The sequence below is a fragment of the Diceros bicornis genome, chromosome 18, assembly GCF_020826845.1.
Source record: "Diceros bicornis minor isolate mBicDic1 chromosome 18, mDicBic1.mat.cur, whole genome shotgun sequence".
Lineage (NCBI taxonomy): Eukaryota > Metazoa > Chordata > Mammalia > Perissodactyla > Rhinocerotidae > Diceros > Diceros bicornis.
The window spans coordinates 10,425,534-10,443,670 of record NC_080757.1 but is presented as its reverse complement, the minus strand read 5'-3'; the positions used below and the strand labels follow the sequence as shown (position 1 = coordinate 10,443,670).

At 41.0% G+C, this 18,137-nt stretch overlaps 1 protein-coding gene across 9 annotated transcripts in view; it reads left to right on the top strand.

The window, feature by feature from the left end:
• CNTROB (centrobin, centriole duplication and spindle assembly protein) overlaps positions 1–18,137 on the top strand; it is a 48,370-nt gene that overhangs the window by 25,216 nt on the left and 5,017 nt on the right. For 3 of the 9 annotated variants that reach the window (XM_058559792.1, XM_058559788.1, XM_058559793.1), the window contains one exon: positions 5–560. The exons of 5 other annotated variants lie outside the window; for them this stretch is intronic. In XM_058559792.1, the coding sequence (XP_058415775.1) occupies positions 5–130 (126 nt within the window). In that variant the 3' untranslated portion in view covers positions 131–560. Of the gene's footprint in view, positions 1–4; positions 561–18,137 lie in introns of those variants that run through there. One more of the 9 variants, XM_058559790.1, reaches the window with a different exon arrangement.

Below are 18,137 nucleotides of genomic sequence, written 5' to 3'. Positions count from 1 at the left end.
TCAGATTCCCTCCCAGGCTCTCCCTCGCCGCCTTGCTACAGCCCCTAAGACTGAAAAACCTCCAGCACGCAAGAAGAGTGGGCACCCTGCCCCTAGTAGCGTGAGGAGTCGGGGGGGAGTCTGGAGATGAGCAACTTGCCCTTTCTCCTCTTCTTTGTTCTTGTCTTGTTCTTATTTTAATAAATGCTCAATAGTCTGTGTTAGAGTCTCTGACTCAGAAATTTGGCAAATTGAGGTTTTGTAGGAAACTACTTTGTAAAGAAAATTCATTTTATTCTGTTTGTGTATGTTTTTTATATATGTTTCTATTTTATATTCTGTAGAAAAAGATATGAACGCTCTGAAAGAAGACTGTCTCTGGCTGGGTTTGAGAGGTTTTAGTGAGCTGAGATTCAGTGTTCCAAGAGTAAAACCTACAGAGTGATTAGCTCTGGTTGGTTGTGGAATTATGGATAGTTTCTTGTTTTCTTTTTTATACGTTTCTGTATTTTCCAGATTTTCTAAAACAAGTATGAATAATCAGAAAAAACAAACTTTTAATAAAAGAATAAGTTATTATATAGTTTGAGTCAAAATTTGATTGTTGGGGAGACAGTTTTCTCTTTTAAGAGCAGATAATTCTTTCAGATTGCGTTAGAAGGATTCTGATTGACAGATTCTGCTCCAGCCAGCAGACATATTATGGCTGTAATCCTCACTCTTATGGCTTTAAAACATGTATAAGAGACTAGAGTGCTGGCAAGGAAAAAAAGCCATGATTACAAAAACTTCCATCTTAATACTCACCAAAATGAACAAAGAGAAACAATATTAGATAAAAAAAATGACATCTACACGAAACTAAGCAAGGCGCCAACTTCATGGTACAAACACTGAAGAGCAGTACAATTTAGATTGAACAGAAGGACAGTGCTCTGGGACCCACACACAGCTTTCCAGCTCTGGAGCACAGTGCAGGGTGGTGATGATGGTAAATACAGTTCTGAAGGGCCTGGACCTAGGTGGGTGTTTAAGGGACTGAGTTTACTAGATTCTGTGAGGAGGGTGAGGCCCCTTTTTTTTTTCTGAGGAAGATTCACCCTAAGCTAACATCTGTTGCCAATCTTCCTCTTTTTGCTTGAGGAAGAGTCGCCCTGAGCTAACATCTGTGCCAGTCTTCCTCTATTTTGTGTATGGGTCACTGCCACAGCATGGCCACTGACAAGTGGTGTAGGTCTATGCCGGGGAACCAAACCCGGGCCACCGAAGCAGAGCGTGCTGAACTTAACTACTAGGCCATGGGGCCGGTCCCGGAGGCCCTTCTGTTTGCCCCTGAATTATTTTCTTAGCTCCAAAATAGACATAATAGGATATAGACTCATACAATGTTTCTTATTAATAAATGTTGAGGTCTTATTTCTTCTACCTAAAGGTAACTTTCCAGCTCTTGGGGGAGGGGAAAAGGAAAAAAAGCTAAACACACAGGAGCAGCAGGTGTGCATGTTCTCCTGTCCCAACTCTGGCCAGGACGGCTGATCATCAGTCTTGTTCGGGACTGCTCTCTCTGGCCAAGAAACAGAAGGCAGACTTGTGCAGGAGTCACCAGGCTCAGGGGGCTTTGCAGGCCCTGTCTCTTTACCCACCTATGGAAATGTTTGCTTTTCTGTTTTTTACCTCAAGTGCATAAAATTGATTTGACCAAACTCTGTGATTTATGGCACACTGTCATCATTGATAACAGATCGTTTTATGCCCTTTTTAAAAGCTGGTAAAATGAACACCCAGTCTTATCTCGTTATCTCTTGGGTTCCACGCTGCCACCTTCAGTGACCATGCCCTACATTTTTCTTGACATAAAGGACATTCTGGAGAATGTTTCCCAAGTCTCTAAAACAAAATCAGAAAAGGGCACAGTGCTGACTTAACCATTTTGTGAGCTAATTATAGTAAGACAACTTTGACTTTTTAAAAGTATATTGTACCCACATTAAAAGTGTTTCTTCACTGAAGACCACCAGGCAGGCTGGGGAGGAGGAGAAAACTCACAGTCAAGCAGCCCCCCACTTTTTCCCTCCATAATCATCTTGGGAATATTCGGGGAGGGGAATGAAAGATTTTGGGAGCTCTATAAAAGCCCACATGCAGAGGAGGTGGGTGCAACCTTTAAGCTCAGGTTTCGCTTGGTAGAGAGAGGGTATACTATGGGATTTTGTCTCCTGAGAACTCCCACAGCCTCTTAGGGTTGGGGTGGGGGAGGTTCTCGTGATGGAATATATGAGAGTGAAGGCTAAGTGCTGTAACAAAGAAACCCAATGGGACAGTGGCTTTGGGCAAAGTTTATTTCCCTGGTAATAGTCCAGAGCAGTGGGGTGGTCCTGCTCCACATGGTCGTCTAGGGTCTCAGGCTCCTTCCATCTTGTTGCTCTGCTGCCCCTTAGATCGGTGTCATTATTTGTGTGGTTGAAGCAAGATCATTGTCATGTAGGACTCCCAGCTGGCAAGAAAGGGAAAGAGCCATATATCTTAAGCCAGTATCTTAAGACCCACATTTGGAAATGCCACACATCAGTTTTGCTCATGTTTCGTCGGCAAGACCTTGGTCACGTGGCCACATCTGACGGCAAGAGAGACTCGGAAATGTAGCCTAGCTGGCTGCCATATATGCAGCTGTAAGTCTATTACTACGCAAGAACTAAGGAGGAAGGAGAGAATGGATTTTGGTGGACAACTAGCAGTCTGCCCTACAGAGAGTGGGACCTCCTTTCAAGAAATTGAAAACTAATAATTGCTGAGACAACCCCTGCCAGTAATCAGTATTGACTAACTGTGCAGATAATGAAAAAATGCACTGGATATATGTAAATGAGTCCAAGTATATCAAGTGTTGCTGGGGGCGTGGAGCTATAAGAACTCTATTTATGCTCTGCTGGTGGGAGACTAGGGGAGGACAAGAAGACCACTTTGGGAGACATTTTGGCATTATCTGGTAAACGTGGTGATGCCCACACTCTGTGACACAGTGACTCCATCCCTGAAGATGTGCCCTAGAAAAATTCTTGCCTTTGTGTGCACCAAGAGACAAGTAAAGGAATGTCAGAGCAAAAACTTGCAAACAATCGAATGTCTATCAACAGTGGTAGATTCATGTAATGAAATACCACACAACAGTACAAATGGACGAGCTAAAGTTACGTGCATCAATATGGATGAATTTCACAGACATAATGTTGAGGGAAAAAGCAGATTGCAGAAGAAAATATACAGCACAGTATACAGTACACTATTTATGTAAAGTTTGAAAACAAGCACAGGGCAGTCCAGTCCAGCGTGGGGTGTTGGAGCCTGAGCGAGGTGAGGAGGGGGCCCTCGCAGTGGGTGGTCTGGCTGTGTTGGAGGTGAGGAGCAAGTCCATTCGGCAGGATGGGCTGGCGAGGTATTAGAGCATGGGTGGGGTGAGACAGGGCCTCTGTGTGAGGGAGGGAGTGGTGGGAGGCTGTCACATATGGGGGATTGATCAAACATGTAAATATGTTATGAAAAATGGGAGCTAGGTTTCTCACTATTGGAGAAAGGATTTACAGATATGGAAAGGGAGAAAACTAGAATGAATTCTGTGATGTTGGGTTAGAATTGAATGCATCGGTGTAAACTTCTGGTCTTATATATATATATATATATATATACACACACAAGTCAAGATATGGAAATACATATAGCTGTAAATTGATGTATTATGTACATTCACATATTCCCTAGCAACACCCCTGTATTAGTTTCCTAGGACTGCTGTAATAAATTACCACAAACTGGGTGACTGGGTGACTAATGCAACAGAAATTTATTCTCACAGTTCTGGAGGCTAGAAGTCTGAAATTAAGGTGTTGGCAGAGCCATGCTCTCTGAAGGCTCTAGGAGAGGATACTTGCTTGCCTCCTCCTAGCTCCCACCGGTGGTTACCAGTGATCCTTGACATCCCTTGAGTTGTAGACATGTCACTCCAACCTCTGCCTCCATTGTCACATAGGGTGCTCTCTGTCTGTCCCCCTGTGTCTTCATTGGATTTGGACCCACCCTAATCCAGTATGACCTCATCTTAACTGATTACATCTGCAAAGACCCTATTTCTAAATAAGGTCATATTCAGAGGTACTGGGGGTTAGGATTTCAACATATCTTCTGGGGGGATACAATTCAACCCATAATAACCCCATTAACAATGAGCACACCTAGCATGCAGCTCTTGTCTTCTAAATACCATTCTCCACTAAAAAGAAAGCAGGGTTCCTTGGAGGAATGGCTGATTCAAGGTCTAGATCAGGGAAAGTACAAGATAAACCCAGAAAATCTTGAGGTAAAAAGTAAGGATGTGCTCAAAGACAGTGGGGACATGGCAAAGAAACGCAGAAGCTGGCTTGAGGGTTCTACTGGCCCTACAATTTGAGCCTTAAAATAAATAATGATAGTAAGGGATTATAATCCATTGAATAAAACAAGAAATCATGAATCTATATGAATATAAATAAACTAATAAGTTGAAAGTTTGATGAGGTACAAGATATTTACATAGTTTGAAAGTATGTCCCACAAAATACTAATTACAATGGGGAAAAGTGTAACTTTACTGTGGAGAATTCTGGGTGAACCACCTTAATCAAGTGATGGAAGTCAACGTCATCAGTGATGGGTCACATCTAAATCCGGCGCCCCCTGATAGATGCAAGGAGAGTACAGCGTCTGTGAGATTCCTTCCAAAGATCCATGGCCTGCATTTAACCATGAAGAAACGTCAGACAAACTCAAACTGATGACGCTCTTAAAATTATTGGCCTGTAATTTTCAAAATTGTCAAGATCTTGAAAGTCAAGAAAAGACAGAGGAAATATTCTAGACCAAAGTTGACCACCAAGACGTGAAAACTAAATGAAGCATGTGATTCTGAACTGGACCACTTGCTATAGAGAACTTTATTGAGACAACTGGGGAAATTTGAAAAGAATTTGAGTATTAGATGGTAGCAATGGATCAATGTTAATTTCCTGACTTTGACATTTGCACTCTGGTTATGTAGGAGAATCTCCTTGTTTGCAGGAAACAAGACAATAAAGCATTTGGAGGTGATGAGGCTTCCTGTTGGCAACTTGCTCTCAAATGGTTCAGGGGAGAAAAAAGTTATTTGTACAGTACTTGCAACTTTTCTGTAAAGCTTGAAATTATTTTTAAAAACCAATATGTTCATAGCCAACAAAATAATTTTTTTTTTGTGAGGAAGATCAGCCCTGAACTAACATCCAATGCCAATCCTCCTCTTTTTTGCTGAGGAAGATTGGTCCTGGGCTAACATCCGTGCCGATCTTCCTCTACTTTTTTATATGGGATGCCGCCACAGCATGGCCTGACAAGTGGTGCGTGGGTGCACGCCGGGGATCTGAACCGGTGAACCCTGGGCCGCTGAAGCAGAGTGCGCACACTTGACCCCTGCACCACCGGGCCCGCCCCAAAATGAATTTTTTATTTTTATTTATTTATTTTTTCTGTGAGGAAGATTAGCCCTGAGCTAACATCCATGCCAATCCTCCTCTTTTTGCTGAGGAAGACCGGCCCTGGGCTAACATCTGTGCCTATCTTCTTCCACTTTATATGGGATGCTGCCACAGCATGTCCTGACTAGCAGTGCCTCGGTGCCCGCCTGGGATCCCAACCCGGGCCGCCAGCAGCAGAGAGCTGCACTTAACCGCTATGTCATGGGGCAGGCACCCAAAATAAATTTTTTAAATACCATTTATGTAGCATCAAATACCTAGGGAGAAATCTAATAAAAGATAAGCAAAACTTCTATTAGGAAAAAACGGGGGCGAAAATAAACCTTATACTATTTAGAAATACCTATGTTATGTGATAAAACTAAAAAGAAAAGCAAGGAAACAATATACACCAAATTCAGACAGTGGTAACCCCTGGGGTGGGCAAGGAAGCGATGTGATGGGGAGGACACACCGGAGCTTCAGGTTGTAGGTGATATTCCATTTCTTCAACTGGCTGGTGATTACAGAAGTTTTTGTTATTGTGCTTTATAATTTATACACATATATTTCATATATTGTTTATTGTATATCAAATATTTCATAGTAAGGAAGAAAAATACATGCAATATTATTATTGCATTTATATCAGAAAAATAAACTATGGGGGCCAGCCCGGTGGCGCAAGCGGTTAAGTGCGCGCGCTCCACTGTGGTGGCCCAGGATTCGCCGGTTCGGATCCCGGGCGCACACCGACGCACTGCCTGGCAAGCCATGCTGTGGCAGCGTCCCATATAAAGAGGAGGAAGATGGGCACGGATGTTAGCCTAGGGCCAGTCTTCCTCCGCAAAAAAAGAGGAGGATTAGCAGATGTTAGCACAGGGCTGATCGCCTCACGAAAAAAGAATAAATAACTATGTGTATATAACTATATGTAAACCTATGTGGGCATAAGTGTTTATAAAATGCATAGAGAAAGGACTAGAAAGAGACCCACTCACAAAAACAAAATGCCTTAGACAAATTTATGTTGAGCACATGTCAAATTTTATTAAGTAGCTGCCAAGGGAAAACAGTAAGGAAAAAAGTATGCAGCTCAGTGGAAAGTTGCTACTGTGAGATGGCAGGAAATGCTCCGACAGAGCCTAGAGAACTTCTGACATCAAAATAAGAGAGGGCAGGCTTTGGAATAAAGAAAGATGAAGATGTCTGACAGTTGAAAAACATCTGTAATGCTCTGTAATTCATGTTCTCTATAAATCTTCAAATTATCTCACTAGTAGCATCTTAAAGTGTATGGTTCTTTTTGTTTTGATACCAAACAAAGCATTACATTTAAAATGTAAATGTTTGAAATGTACCACAACTTTTGTACTTAAAGAGGAAAAACTCGGGTTTTTCCTTCCTGTGTAGGGGAAAACCCAGTTCTTTCCTACTATGTTTCTTCCCTGTGAGTCTCCTTTACTACTCACGGAAAACGCTTCACTTCTGGTCACCAATGTGGTGGGGAGGGAGTTCCCCACACCAAGCAATTTCTGTGACACCAGCTGGGTGTCCTACAATTTAACTCAATTCTGACACTATCTACCCAGAGATAGCGTCAGATCCCAAGGGTTAAGGGCTCAGTCCCCCAAGACTGTCTCCACCCCACATCAGATGCCAATCACAAGTAACAGATCCCCAGGTTACCCACAACTTCGGTCTGATTTGGCTACAAATTGGAGCGTCCCATGACTTCCTCCTCAGGTTTGATTAATTTGCTAGAGCAGCTCACAGAACTCAGGGAAACACTTACGTTTCCCAGTTTATTAAAGGATATGATAAAGGAGACAGAAGAACAGCCAGATGAAGAGATACCTAGGGTCAGGTCTGGGAGGGTCCTGAGCCCAGAAGCTTCTGTCCCTGTGGAGTTGGAGTGTGTCACCCTCCCACTGTGGGTGTGTTTGCCAACCTGGAAGCTCTCCGAACCCCATACTATTGGGATTTTTATGAGGGCTTCCTTATATAGGTATGATTGATCATTAAGTCCATTTTCAGCCTTTGTCTCCTCTCAAGAGAATGGGGGTGGGAGACTGAAAATTTCAAGCTTCTAATTATGGCTTGGTTTTTCCCATGACCAGCCCTCATCCAGGAGCCCACCCAGAGTCACTTCATTAGAGCAAAAGACACTCCTATCACTCAGGAAATTACAAGGGTTTCAGAAGCCTTGTGTCAGGAACTAGGGGCAGAGACCAATATATATTTTTCTATTATCTCCCAGTAATTCTTTGTGGCATTTTTTTCTTTTGCTATATCAGGAGCCACAACAACAACAAAAAAAGGAAGTGGCCTGGGCCCCCTTTGTCCTCTGAGCTGCTCTCACTAGAAGAATTTTCATTTTTCATTTGGTACCACTTTTTTCTGTTTGAATTTTATTTTTACCATGTACATAGATTTCTTTTAAAATTCTAATCTAATAATAATACCTAATAGTCAAGAGTTGGTGAACAAAACGTCTCACGGTATCTGTGCTGAAATGATTTAAGGCTGGCTCCAGAATCTAAAGCCAGGATTTCCAACCACGTGGTTTGGCCTCAGCACTGGTGGCTGTAGTTGTGCCACATCAGTGCGGGAAGTCAGTGCTGCTGATGTTGATAACAATTTATCACCACTGCCTTCTGGGCTGACTGGGGAAGAACGACCAACGGCCACAAATTGAGTGCTGGTGTGCAGCATAAGAGTAAGGCTTCTTTTGCACTGGCAGGTCTTTGGTGAGGGCAGATATGGAACATGAATATTTATAGGTTGTATTAGGTTCTCCAGAGAAAAGGAACCAACAGGATGTGTGTGTGTGTGTGTATGTGTGTATATATGTATATATACATATATATATATATATATATATATATATAAAGGGAGAGAGACTTATTTTAAGGAGTTGGCTCACGTGATTGGGGAGGCTTGGCTAGTCCAAAATCTGTAGGGTAGGCTGGCAGGCTGGAGACTCAGGGAAGAGCTGCAATTTGAGTCACAAAGGCCGTCTGCTGGCAGAAATATTTCTTGCCTGGGGAGGTCAGTCTTTCTATTCAGGCCTTCCACTGACTGGATGAGCCCACCGACATTATGGAGAGCAATCTGCTTTACTCAGTCTGCTTTACTTTGAATGTTAATCTCATCTTAAAAATACCTTCACAGCAACATCTAGAATAATGTTTGACCAAATATCTGAGTACCGTGGCCTAGCCACATTGATACATAAAATTAACCAACACATAGATTATGAAGCAAAAGATGCTTTTCATTCTTGATCAGCTGATCATAGAAAATCTCCCATAAGCTGTTGGCTCAGGGGGTGGCAGCAGGCCAGATTCAGGTTCAGTCCCCATTATAAGTCATCCTCGACTTTTTAATGTGTATCTTATAGACCACCATTTGTAATTTATACACTGAGACCCCAAAACTGCCTTTTTAGCCTGGATTTGGGCTTTTGTACATCAGCAAATTAACCAACATTTCAAGTTGTCTTATGGTAGCCATAGAGAGGTGTTAATTTGTGTATGTTTGAATAATTTGTCACTTTTTATTTTAAAAAAGAGTAGAAAACAGAAAAGCACAACTGCCAATTTTATCAAGAAAACAATTGACACAAATATGGAGAACATTCTTGAGTCCAAAGGAGCAAACTGCCACTTTAAATGGGCTTCCATTGGACTTAAGCTTAAGACGTGAGTTTCTTGTCACTAATGCTCGGGATTGAACTGCTTGTTTCTATGTCTGCTGCTCCCACTAGATCCTAAGCAGCTTGAGAACAGGGCCTGTGTTCTTCAGCTTTATCTTCCAGAACTTGTTGCTGAACCAGGCCCGTTTTGCCCACAGCACAGTATGCCAATCACCGGGGCGACAAGTTTTGCAGCAGAGAAAGGGTTTATTCACAAGGCAGCCAAGCGAGGAGACAAGAGAACAAGCCTGAAATCCACCTCCCTGAAAATGGGGATTAGGGATATTTATGGGATAAAGGGTGGGGTGGTCTGAAGTGGGGGGATGGATGATTGGAGGTACAGAGAAGTGAGGTAATTGAGGGTCTGCGCAAGCGTAGTCAAGCTTCATGGCTCTTCATAGGACTCATGTTTACAAAATGGTGGCGTTAGCATGATCTGAGGGTGCGGTTTTCAGCCACCCTGATGTCAAAGGGTCACCTATCGGACACTTGCTTAGGCCCAGTTGATGGGTCAGTGGTCTTAACCAGCTTGAACTGGACAAGGAGTTGACTCTCAGTTCCTGAAAAACAACTTAAGCAACCATTACCCTGGTGACCCAAGCATCAGCGATGTTATCTATGAGGAACCTTGTGGGAGTCTGACGATATCTTGCATGAATTTTAAGAATAATCATTAATGGCTATCTGGCCGTCCGTTTCAGACTCTAGCACACAGCCTGGCAGAGAGTATTTGCTCAATTGATGTTAGTGACTGGAGTTTTAAAATTTTTATTTTCACTTATAAAGCTTGCTCATTGTAGAAGGTTTACAAAACAAAATTATAAATAAGAAAACAGAAGTCACCTGAAATTCTATCACCCAGAAAATCACATTTTCTTCCAATTTCTAATGCACATTCCAGAGACCTCTTTGGAGCTGATGATTCTCCTTGGAATTTCCATGTCCCTCTCTGGGCAGGGAATTCAGTCAGCTGCTCCTGGCCCTCTGGGCTGAGGGAAACTGGGAGGCTCCCAAGACCTCTGTTGCTCTGTCACAGCCTGGGCCACAGGGACTTCTGTGATGCCTCTGCTCCAGGTTCCTGGGACTGAGCACACCATCCTGTCATTTCTGTTCTGGGTCTTTCTCCACCTTGGCCTCCACCCCCAGCATCCTCAAACTTCTCTGAAATTCCTGATTCTGTCCCCCCACCTTGGGGTTCAGCCTGGTGTTGGGGCGAGGGTGGAGTGCATTCCGCACACACTCACCTCCTCTCTTTCTCTGCTCAGTCTTTTCCTGACTTGGGAGTGAAAAGTCTAGTTACATCCCATTTGCCAGAATCCTTCCTGTTTCCCACAAGGCCTCGACTTTGGAAATTTAAAAGCCAGCAAAAGACTTTCTTTTTCTTCTGCCTTCAGGTAGAGTCACCCTTTCCCTGAGGCAGTGAATACAGAATACTTGGAAGAGTGGATGAGGAAAGGGTTATGGTGTAACAGGAAAAATTGGGAAAAGGTAGGCAATATTTCAAAATATTGTTTATCTATGCAAGTGAATGGATCCAAATTATACCACAATGGCATAAAAATTATTTTGAGCTGAAGACATTTGAGAATCAACAGACGCAGAAAGAGGCTTTTTCTGAACCCTCCCTTATCTGACTAAAAGCAGGAACTTCTGGGACTGGGACTGTCATAAATCTCCTCCCGTGGGCAGCTTCATTCCCAGGAGACCAAGAGCGACACTACCATAAATCCCCTCCTGGGGGAGTTTCATGACCTTGAAGAAGACAAAAAAGACCACTGCACCTACATAAACATTACCACAAACTACCTTATCTCCCATTTTGTTCCCATAAAAGCTCATTTGTTTTTCCTAAAGTAACCCATCTGTTCTTCTAGTAGAGGCTCTTTTCTCCCCTCTCCCTTTCCCCTATTTGGTTAGGTATATAAACCCCTGTCTTTCATCATTGAGCCACGCTACTTTCTTTGTGAGCTCCCACATTCATACATGAATAAACTTTGTCTTTTCTCTTGCTAATCTGTCCTTTGTCAGTTTAACTCACAGCCCCCCCAAACTGAACCTAAGAGGATGGAGGAAAAGTTTTTCCTCCTCAACACAAGCAATAATTTTAGAATCTTCTTCAAGTTTTAGGTAGAATTTAGGGACTCCAGCTCCCACAGAGGGATTCTAGTCTTAGACCTTCCACCGCAGTAGAGCAGATCCTATCAAACCTCCTAATAATTTTCACTGTACGAGCTTGTTTGCTTAAAGCTGAGGAAGAAAAGTCACAAAGGAGGCCTAGGGTTTCAGGCAGCACTGAGGCCAGTTCAGCCCGAGGATTCAATTATAATCCTAGAAAAAGAGAACACTAGGGGAAATGTTTGCACGCATACCCTGTATCTCCAGGGCCAAAGACAACGCAGTATTACATCTGCTTTTTCCGGTGCTTATCCACTTTTGTTTACTGCATAATTGGACTCCCACTTGTGCATACTGTTTTGCACCTTTAACTTATTTATTAATTAAATATAAGTTTATATTGTGAATATGAACATTTTTTCAGGCTATTAAGCGTTCTCATACATCCCAAGTACTGATGGCTTTAGAATATTATATTACATAGATGTACCATAATTGTCTATAATCAGTCCCCTAGTTTTGGACAGCAAGGTTTTGTCTAAAGGTTTTGATATGATACAATTTCGTTGCATTGAACATCTCTGTACAGAAATCTTTGTGCTAGGATCCCAGATTATTTCCTTAAGGTGATTTCCTAGAAGTAGAATTAAAGTAGGTTAAAGAGTATGCATCATTTTCACTTTTCTTTTTATTGAGGTGTAACTTACATAAAGTACATAAATCTCAAGCTTGATGAAATTTTACATATGTAAACACCCAAGCAGACGCTGTGCAGACCAGAATAGACCATTTCCATTTCCATCACCCGGAAAGCCTCCTCGTGCCCCCTCCCAGTCAATGCTCACGCACTCCCCAGCAACAGCCACTACTACCACCACCAATGAATATTTTTGCCTGTTCTTGGACTTCATATAAATAGAATCATCAATATGTACTTTTATGACTGACTTCTTTGTCTCAATGTCTGTGAGATTCATCCATATTGCACATATCAGTCATTTGTTCTTTTTTTCCTGCAGTATAGTATTCTGTCGTTTGAATATACCAAATTTATCCATTCTCCTTTAATAGACATTTGGGTTGTTTCCAGTTTGGGGATGTTACAAATAAGGCTGGGGTGAACATTCTCATACATTTTTTGGTGGATGTGTGCACTTATTCCTGTTGAGTATATACCTAGGAATGGAATTGCTGGTGGGTTTGTTTAGATTTAGTAGATAACTGTCAAATGGTTTTCCAAAGTGGTTGACCAGTTTACACACCTACTAGTAATGTGTGTGAGTCCCAGTTACTCCCTATCCTCACCAGCGTTCGGTATTGTCAATCTTTTTCATTTTAGCAATTCTGGTGGGTGTGAAGTGGTATCTCATTGTGGTTTTAATTTGGATATGCACATTTTTATTATGAAAGTAACATATTTATATATATGAGAAAGTATGAGAAAGAAGAAACTAAAAATCATTCATATCCTACCATCCTCTTCCCTCCCCCTTCGACTTTATTAAATTTGGGATATGTACATATGATTTTAAGGTTGTACTTCTTTATACTTCCATTAAAAATGCATGGAAGGTACCCCTTTTTTTCTGAACTGGCATTATTTTTTAAGTTGTCAATTTGTTATTTTGGTGTCTCATTATGGTTTTATTTAGCATTTCTTTTTTTTCCTAGTGAGGTTGGGCTTTAAAAAAATTTTGTTGCTATTTATATTACCTTTTTTGTAAATTGTTTCATTCCTTTGATGAAATAGATTTTTTTTTAAATATTTATTTATTTATTTATTTTCCCCCCAAAGTCCCAGTAGATAGTTGTATGTCATAGCTGCACATCCTTCTAGTTGCTGTATGTGGCACGCGGCCTCGGCATGGCCGGAGAAGCAGTGTGTTGGTGCGCGCCCGGGATCCCAACCCTGGGCCGCCAGTAGCAGAGCGCGCGCACTTAACCGCTAAGCCACGGGGCCAGCCCAAAACAGATTTTTAATCATCCCATCTAACAAGAATAACATCGAAAAGAAGTTTATATGGTAATCTCATGAATTAACAGATATGCAAAAATTCTAGATAAAATTTTAGCAATCAGAATATAATATAACTTTAAAAGGAACATATTTTAATCTTTTCTGAGTTTTTTTCTACTAAAGCTCGTCATCAGCATAACTAATATTATTGGAAAAAATTGTAAAAATTCATATAATTATGTCCATAAATGCCAAAGGGAATTCTTCATTGAAACTCTCCTAAAAGCAATAAAGGGTTGCCTCTTTAACATGACAAAAAGACTCTATTGAAAACCAAAAGTCAAAATTACACTTAATGGAGAAACATGAATTATTCCTCTTTGAAACAGGAACCAGACAAGGACACATTATCAGCGTTATTTAACTTAGCTCTAAAAATTCTGACAAAGCTATTTGAGAAGAGAAAGAAAGATATTCATAAAGAAAAGGAAGAAATAAAACTATCATGTTTTGTAAATGAAGTGAAAAGCACCTCAAAATTACTAGAGATAAATGAAAGCATCAAAGAAAGAAGATACAACATAAATTAATTTAGGAGAATTTTCATCTTTACAATAATGTATCTCTCATCTTTGTTATTTCTTTCTATTTATCCATTTCTTTTTTAATTATAATTTTATTCCTATAAATCCTGCACATTTCTTATTAATTTTTTCACAGGTATGTATGTTTGTATTGCTGTTATGAATGGAATCTTTTTTGTCATTACATTTACTTTCTTATTCTTAAATATTTTAAATAAAGGCCTTTATTATATACACTGATTATAGCATAACATTTTAAACCTATTTGGAATTGGCTTTCATTTCTGTTTTTCTATCACTTAAACTGAGCATCAATTATTCACAGTCACTAATGATAGAGGTATATCACGTGAATATAGTGTTATAGTCTTGTTGAAGAAAGTTTGGAAGTTTCTTTTTCTGGCTTTCATGTTGTTAAGCTGCTCCCATTTTTCTATTGTCCTTTTCCTCTTCTCATTTCCTTTTGTAATACTTTGAATCAGGTAACTGCCTGGGAGACATATTAAGGAATTTTAAATTTGGGTAATAAAACCAATCACTGGTCCCTGGTATCGAGCCCTAGACCAGTTATGATTTGGTTACAGACTTTTTGCTAACCGTGACCCCGCTTCACGCAGTTGTCAGGCTAAGAGTGTACATTGTTCTGGCTATATATTGCTAGATAACAAACCACCCCAAAACTTAGTGGCTTAAACAAAAAGGTATTGCTGTTGCTTGTGTGCTGTGCGTTGACGAGACTTACCTGAGTGGTTCTCGCCCAGGATTTGCAGTCAAGTGGTAGCAAATCTAAAGCTTCAACTCGGCCGAACATCCAAGATGGTGCACTTACATGGTTGGCAGTTGGTGCTGGCTGTTGGCTGGGAGCTCAGCTGGGCTTAGACTTCTCACAGGGGCTGGGTTCTGAGAGGGAGCATGCCAAAAGTGAGCGAGTCCACCAGGCTCATACAGAAGCTGCAAGGTGTCTTTATGACCTAATCTTAGGAGTCCCAAAGCATTGCTTCTGCCACAAGGTATTGGTCAAGCAAGTCAGCAAGGCCAACCCAGGTCAAAGGGGAGGAGAACTGGCTCCCCCTCTTGGTGTGAAGTGCAGCTTGCAGGTGTAGGGAGGGAAGGAACTGAGGGCAGCCTTCTTTTGAGATTGTCTACTGCACTCATACAAGTTGCAAAAATACTTGAGACAGAGCCAGGCTAGTGAGGGGTAGTTTTTTATTTCCAGTTTAGAGTGTTGTCTAGTCCAGTTCTTCTCAAACTTCAGTGTGAATACAGATTGCCTGTGGATCTTGTTCAAATGCGGATTCTGACTCAGTAGTCTGGGAGGGGCCTGAGATGGTGGTGCCCACACTGCCGGTCTGCAGACCACACTTTGAGTAGTGAGCGTCTACTTGAGCAGCACAAGACCATTTACACTGGATGGTTACATATGATTGCCATTTAGTCTAGTAAGGTTTTAGTGTCGCTTATAGATTGGTGCCCAGCAAAGCCCATTTTCTAACTGGTTGTTCCAAGTTCCTAGAAAAACTATTGCTTTTTGTATATTTTTCTTGGCTCTGACCTCCTTTTAAATAGATTCTTCTATCTGACCAGTTTTTCAGTTGATTCTCTTGGATTTTCTAGGTAGAGAATTTTATCATTGCTTTTCCTCACCAATATTATAGCATTTTAATCTGCTTTTCTTGTCTTACTTTGATGACTAGAACCTTCAAGGTAATATGAAATAAAAGTGATGATAATTGGCATTCTTGTTTTATTCCTGACTTTAATGGAACTGCTTCTAATGGTATGATGTTAATTTTTGAATCATGATGCTACCTTCTGATTTCTGGTGGATACTCTTTATCAAGTTAAGAAACTATTTCAGAACAGTTTGGTAATGTGTCATTATTAGTATTTTCTTTTGCTTTTCCAGAAACCTTTTACCTATTTGCATCTTAGCAGTCAGAAGACATTACATAAATGCTTGAGAAGTTCTAGATTTCTCTTCTAGAACTTTCTATTCATTCTGTCTCCCCTTCCCCTTTCTTTTTCGTGAAAGCTCAAGTTAGAAAAAGATAGAAAACAAACTTCCAGCCCCTCTGTGTGTTTTTCCCCCAAACCAGATTTTTTGTTTCCAAATAAGAAAGCCATACTCCTATTCACACTTTTTTTTAGGCTCTGTCTCAGGAAGGTTCCCTCCTGGCGCTATCTTTTTTTCTAACAGACTTATTGAGATGTAATTCTTATGCCATACAATTTATTCATTTAAAGTGTATAATTAATAGTTTTTAGTCTATTCACAGAGTTGCACAACCACCAGTACAATCAATTTTAGGACATTTTCATCACCTGAAAAGAAATCCTGTACCCTTTAGCCATCATCTCCCCCAGCCTCTCCATCCCTCCCTGCTCTAAAGAATCACTAGTCTACTTTTTGTCTCTATATATTTGCCCATTCTGGACACTTCATATAAATGGAATCATACAATGTGTGATCTTTTGTGGCTGGCTTCTTTTACTTAATGCTTTTGTCAGGGAAAAGGGAGAATCTCCCTCCACCCTTTCCCTTAAGGTTCTTATGGCTGGCCAAATAATTAAAAGACAGGTTAGCAGGAGAAAATAATACCAAGTTTAATAACATGTATACATGGGAGAAACCACAGTTTTGGTGCCCAACGCAGGGCAAAAATTTCACTGGCTGGACACTGCTTGCTCCTGGACTACTGCAGTGGAGAGGTCCTGGACCCCTGACACCAGCCGGCAGGAGGTGAGAGTTCTTACCCCGGATCTCTGCCTGCAGGGTCCAATGGAAGTGAGAGTGGTGAGTTTTCTCTTTCTAAATTTAGGTAACAGGAGAAAATCTTGGACTCAGTGCCTCTAGGATCTAGTTGGGTACCCATTGGATAATTGATCCGTTTCCTCCCAGAAATAGTCCTTGTCTCTGTCTCTCTTTTTGTCGTTTGTCATAACACATGGGCATCTCTATAAGCCTGCCTGCTCTCTGGGTTTTTGTCTTGTTCTGTATCTTGAGAGCTTGGCTTTGTGACCTTTCTGGTCTCCGCCATCCGGAGGATGTATGTACTGGCATACATCTTTGGCGGCCAGTCATGTAGACTGGGGTTCCGAGAAACTGTCTTTGTCCGGCTGTGCGTGCTCTCAGGGAAGTTTGTCATAAGGGGTCCCATTTGCTTCATAAGAGGCCTTTGTCATCTCTTGTCGTGCTTTCTTATTTTGGGGAGTGAATTCTCTGGATCTCTTTTGGGGACGCCTCTTGCGTCCGTAGTTAAAGCTTGGGATGAGTCGCTGTTAAGATTGAGATCCTACTCGTCAATGTGGATCATTTAAATTGAAAAAAACTTCTAAACTGGGGGAAAACAAATTTTGAGAGCTCTCACATAATTGTGTTATTGGTACTTATGAAAAAGGCCAGGAAAAAAAAAAAAAGGGACTAGCCTTAAGACCCTGACTCAGGTTACAACTGAATTGAGAAAATATAAAAGTGTAAGATTATAAAGGTTGAAATGTTTGAGCTAATTTTATATAAAGAGGTTATATCAACTTTGCCTGAGTGTGTTTTAAAATGTCTGACTGGAAATGCTTCTCTTGTCCAAAATTATAAGACCAAGACCCATTGATAAAAGTCCTAATGAAAACTATGTTTAGAGGTATAAGAGGTGATGAAATTCACATGAAATTTTGTAGAAAAACTGATGTTATTTCTCGTACAGAACTGGTTAACAAAAATAATAACTTAAATGATGGCTAATTTTATCTAATGTCTCAGGAAGTCTTGTAGGCAATCTAAATAATTATTGGGGACAAGTAACTAAATACATGAAAAAAAAATGAGTGTTGGGTGAACTTTTAATAACAATTATATGTTATGGTGTATATAGCTTCCAAATTCTTTTTGGTGACTTAAAACTTCAGAGTTTTGCTAAATTTTATGATAAAAATTCATTGAGGGGCCAGCCCCGTGGCTTAGTGGTTAAGTGTGTGCACTCCACTACTGGCGGCCCAGGTTCAGATCCCGGTGTGCACCGACGCACCGCTTCTCCGGCCATGCTGAGGCCGCGTCCCACATACAGCAACTAGCAGGATGTGCAACTATGACATACAACTGTCTACTGGGGCTTTGGGGAAAAAAAAAAGGAGGAGGATTGGCAATAGATGTTAGCTGAGAGCTGGTCTTCCTCAGCAAAAAAGAGGAGGATTAGCACGGATGTTAGCTCAGGGCTGATCTTCCTCACACACACACAAAAAAAATTCGTTGAGTATCTAGATCATTTCCAAATAAGATAAAATATTAGACA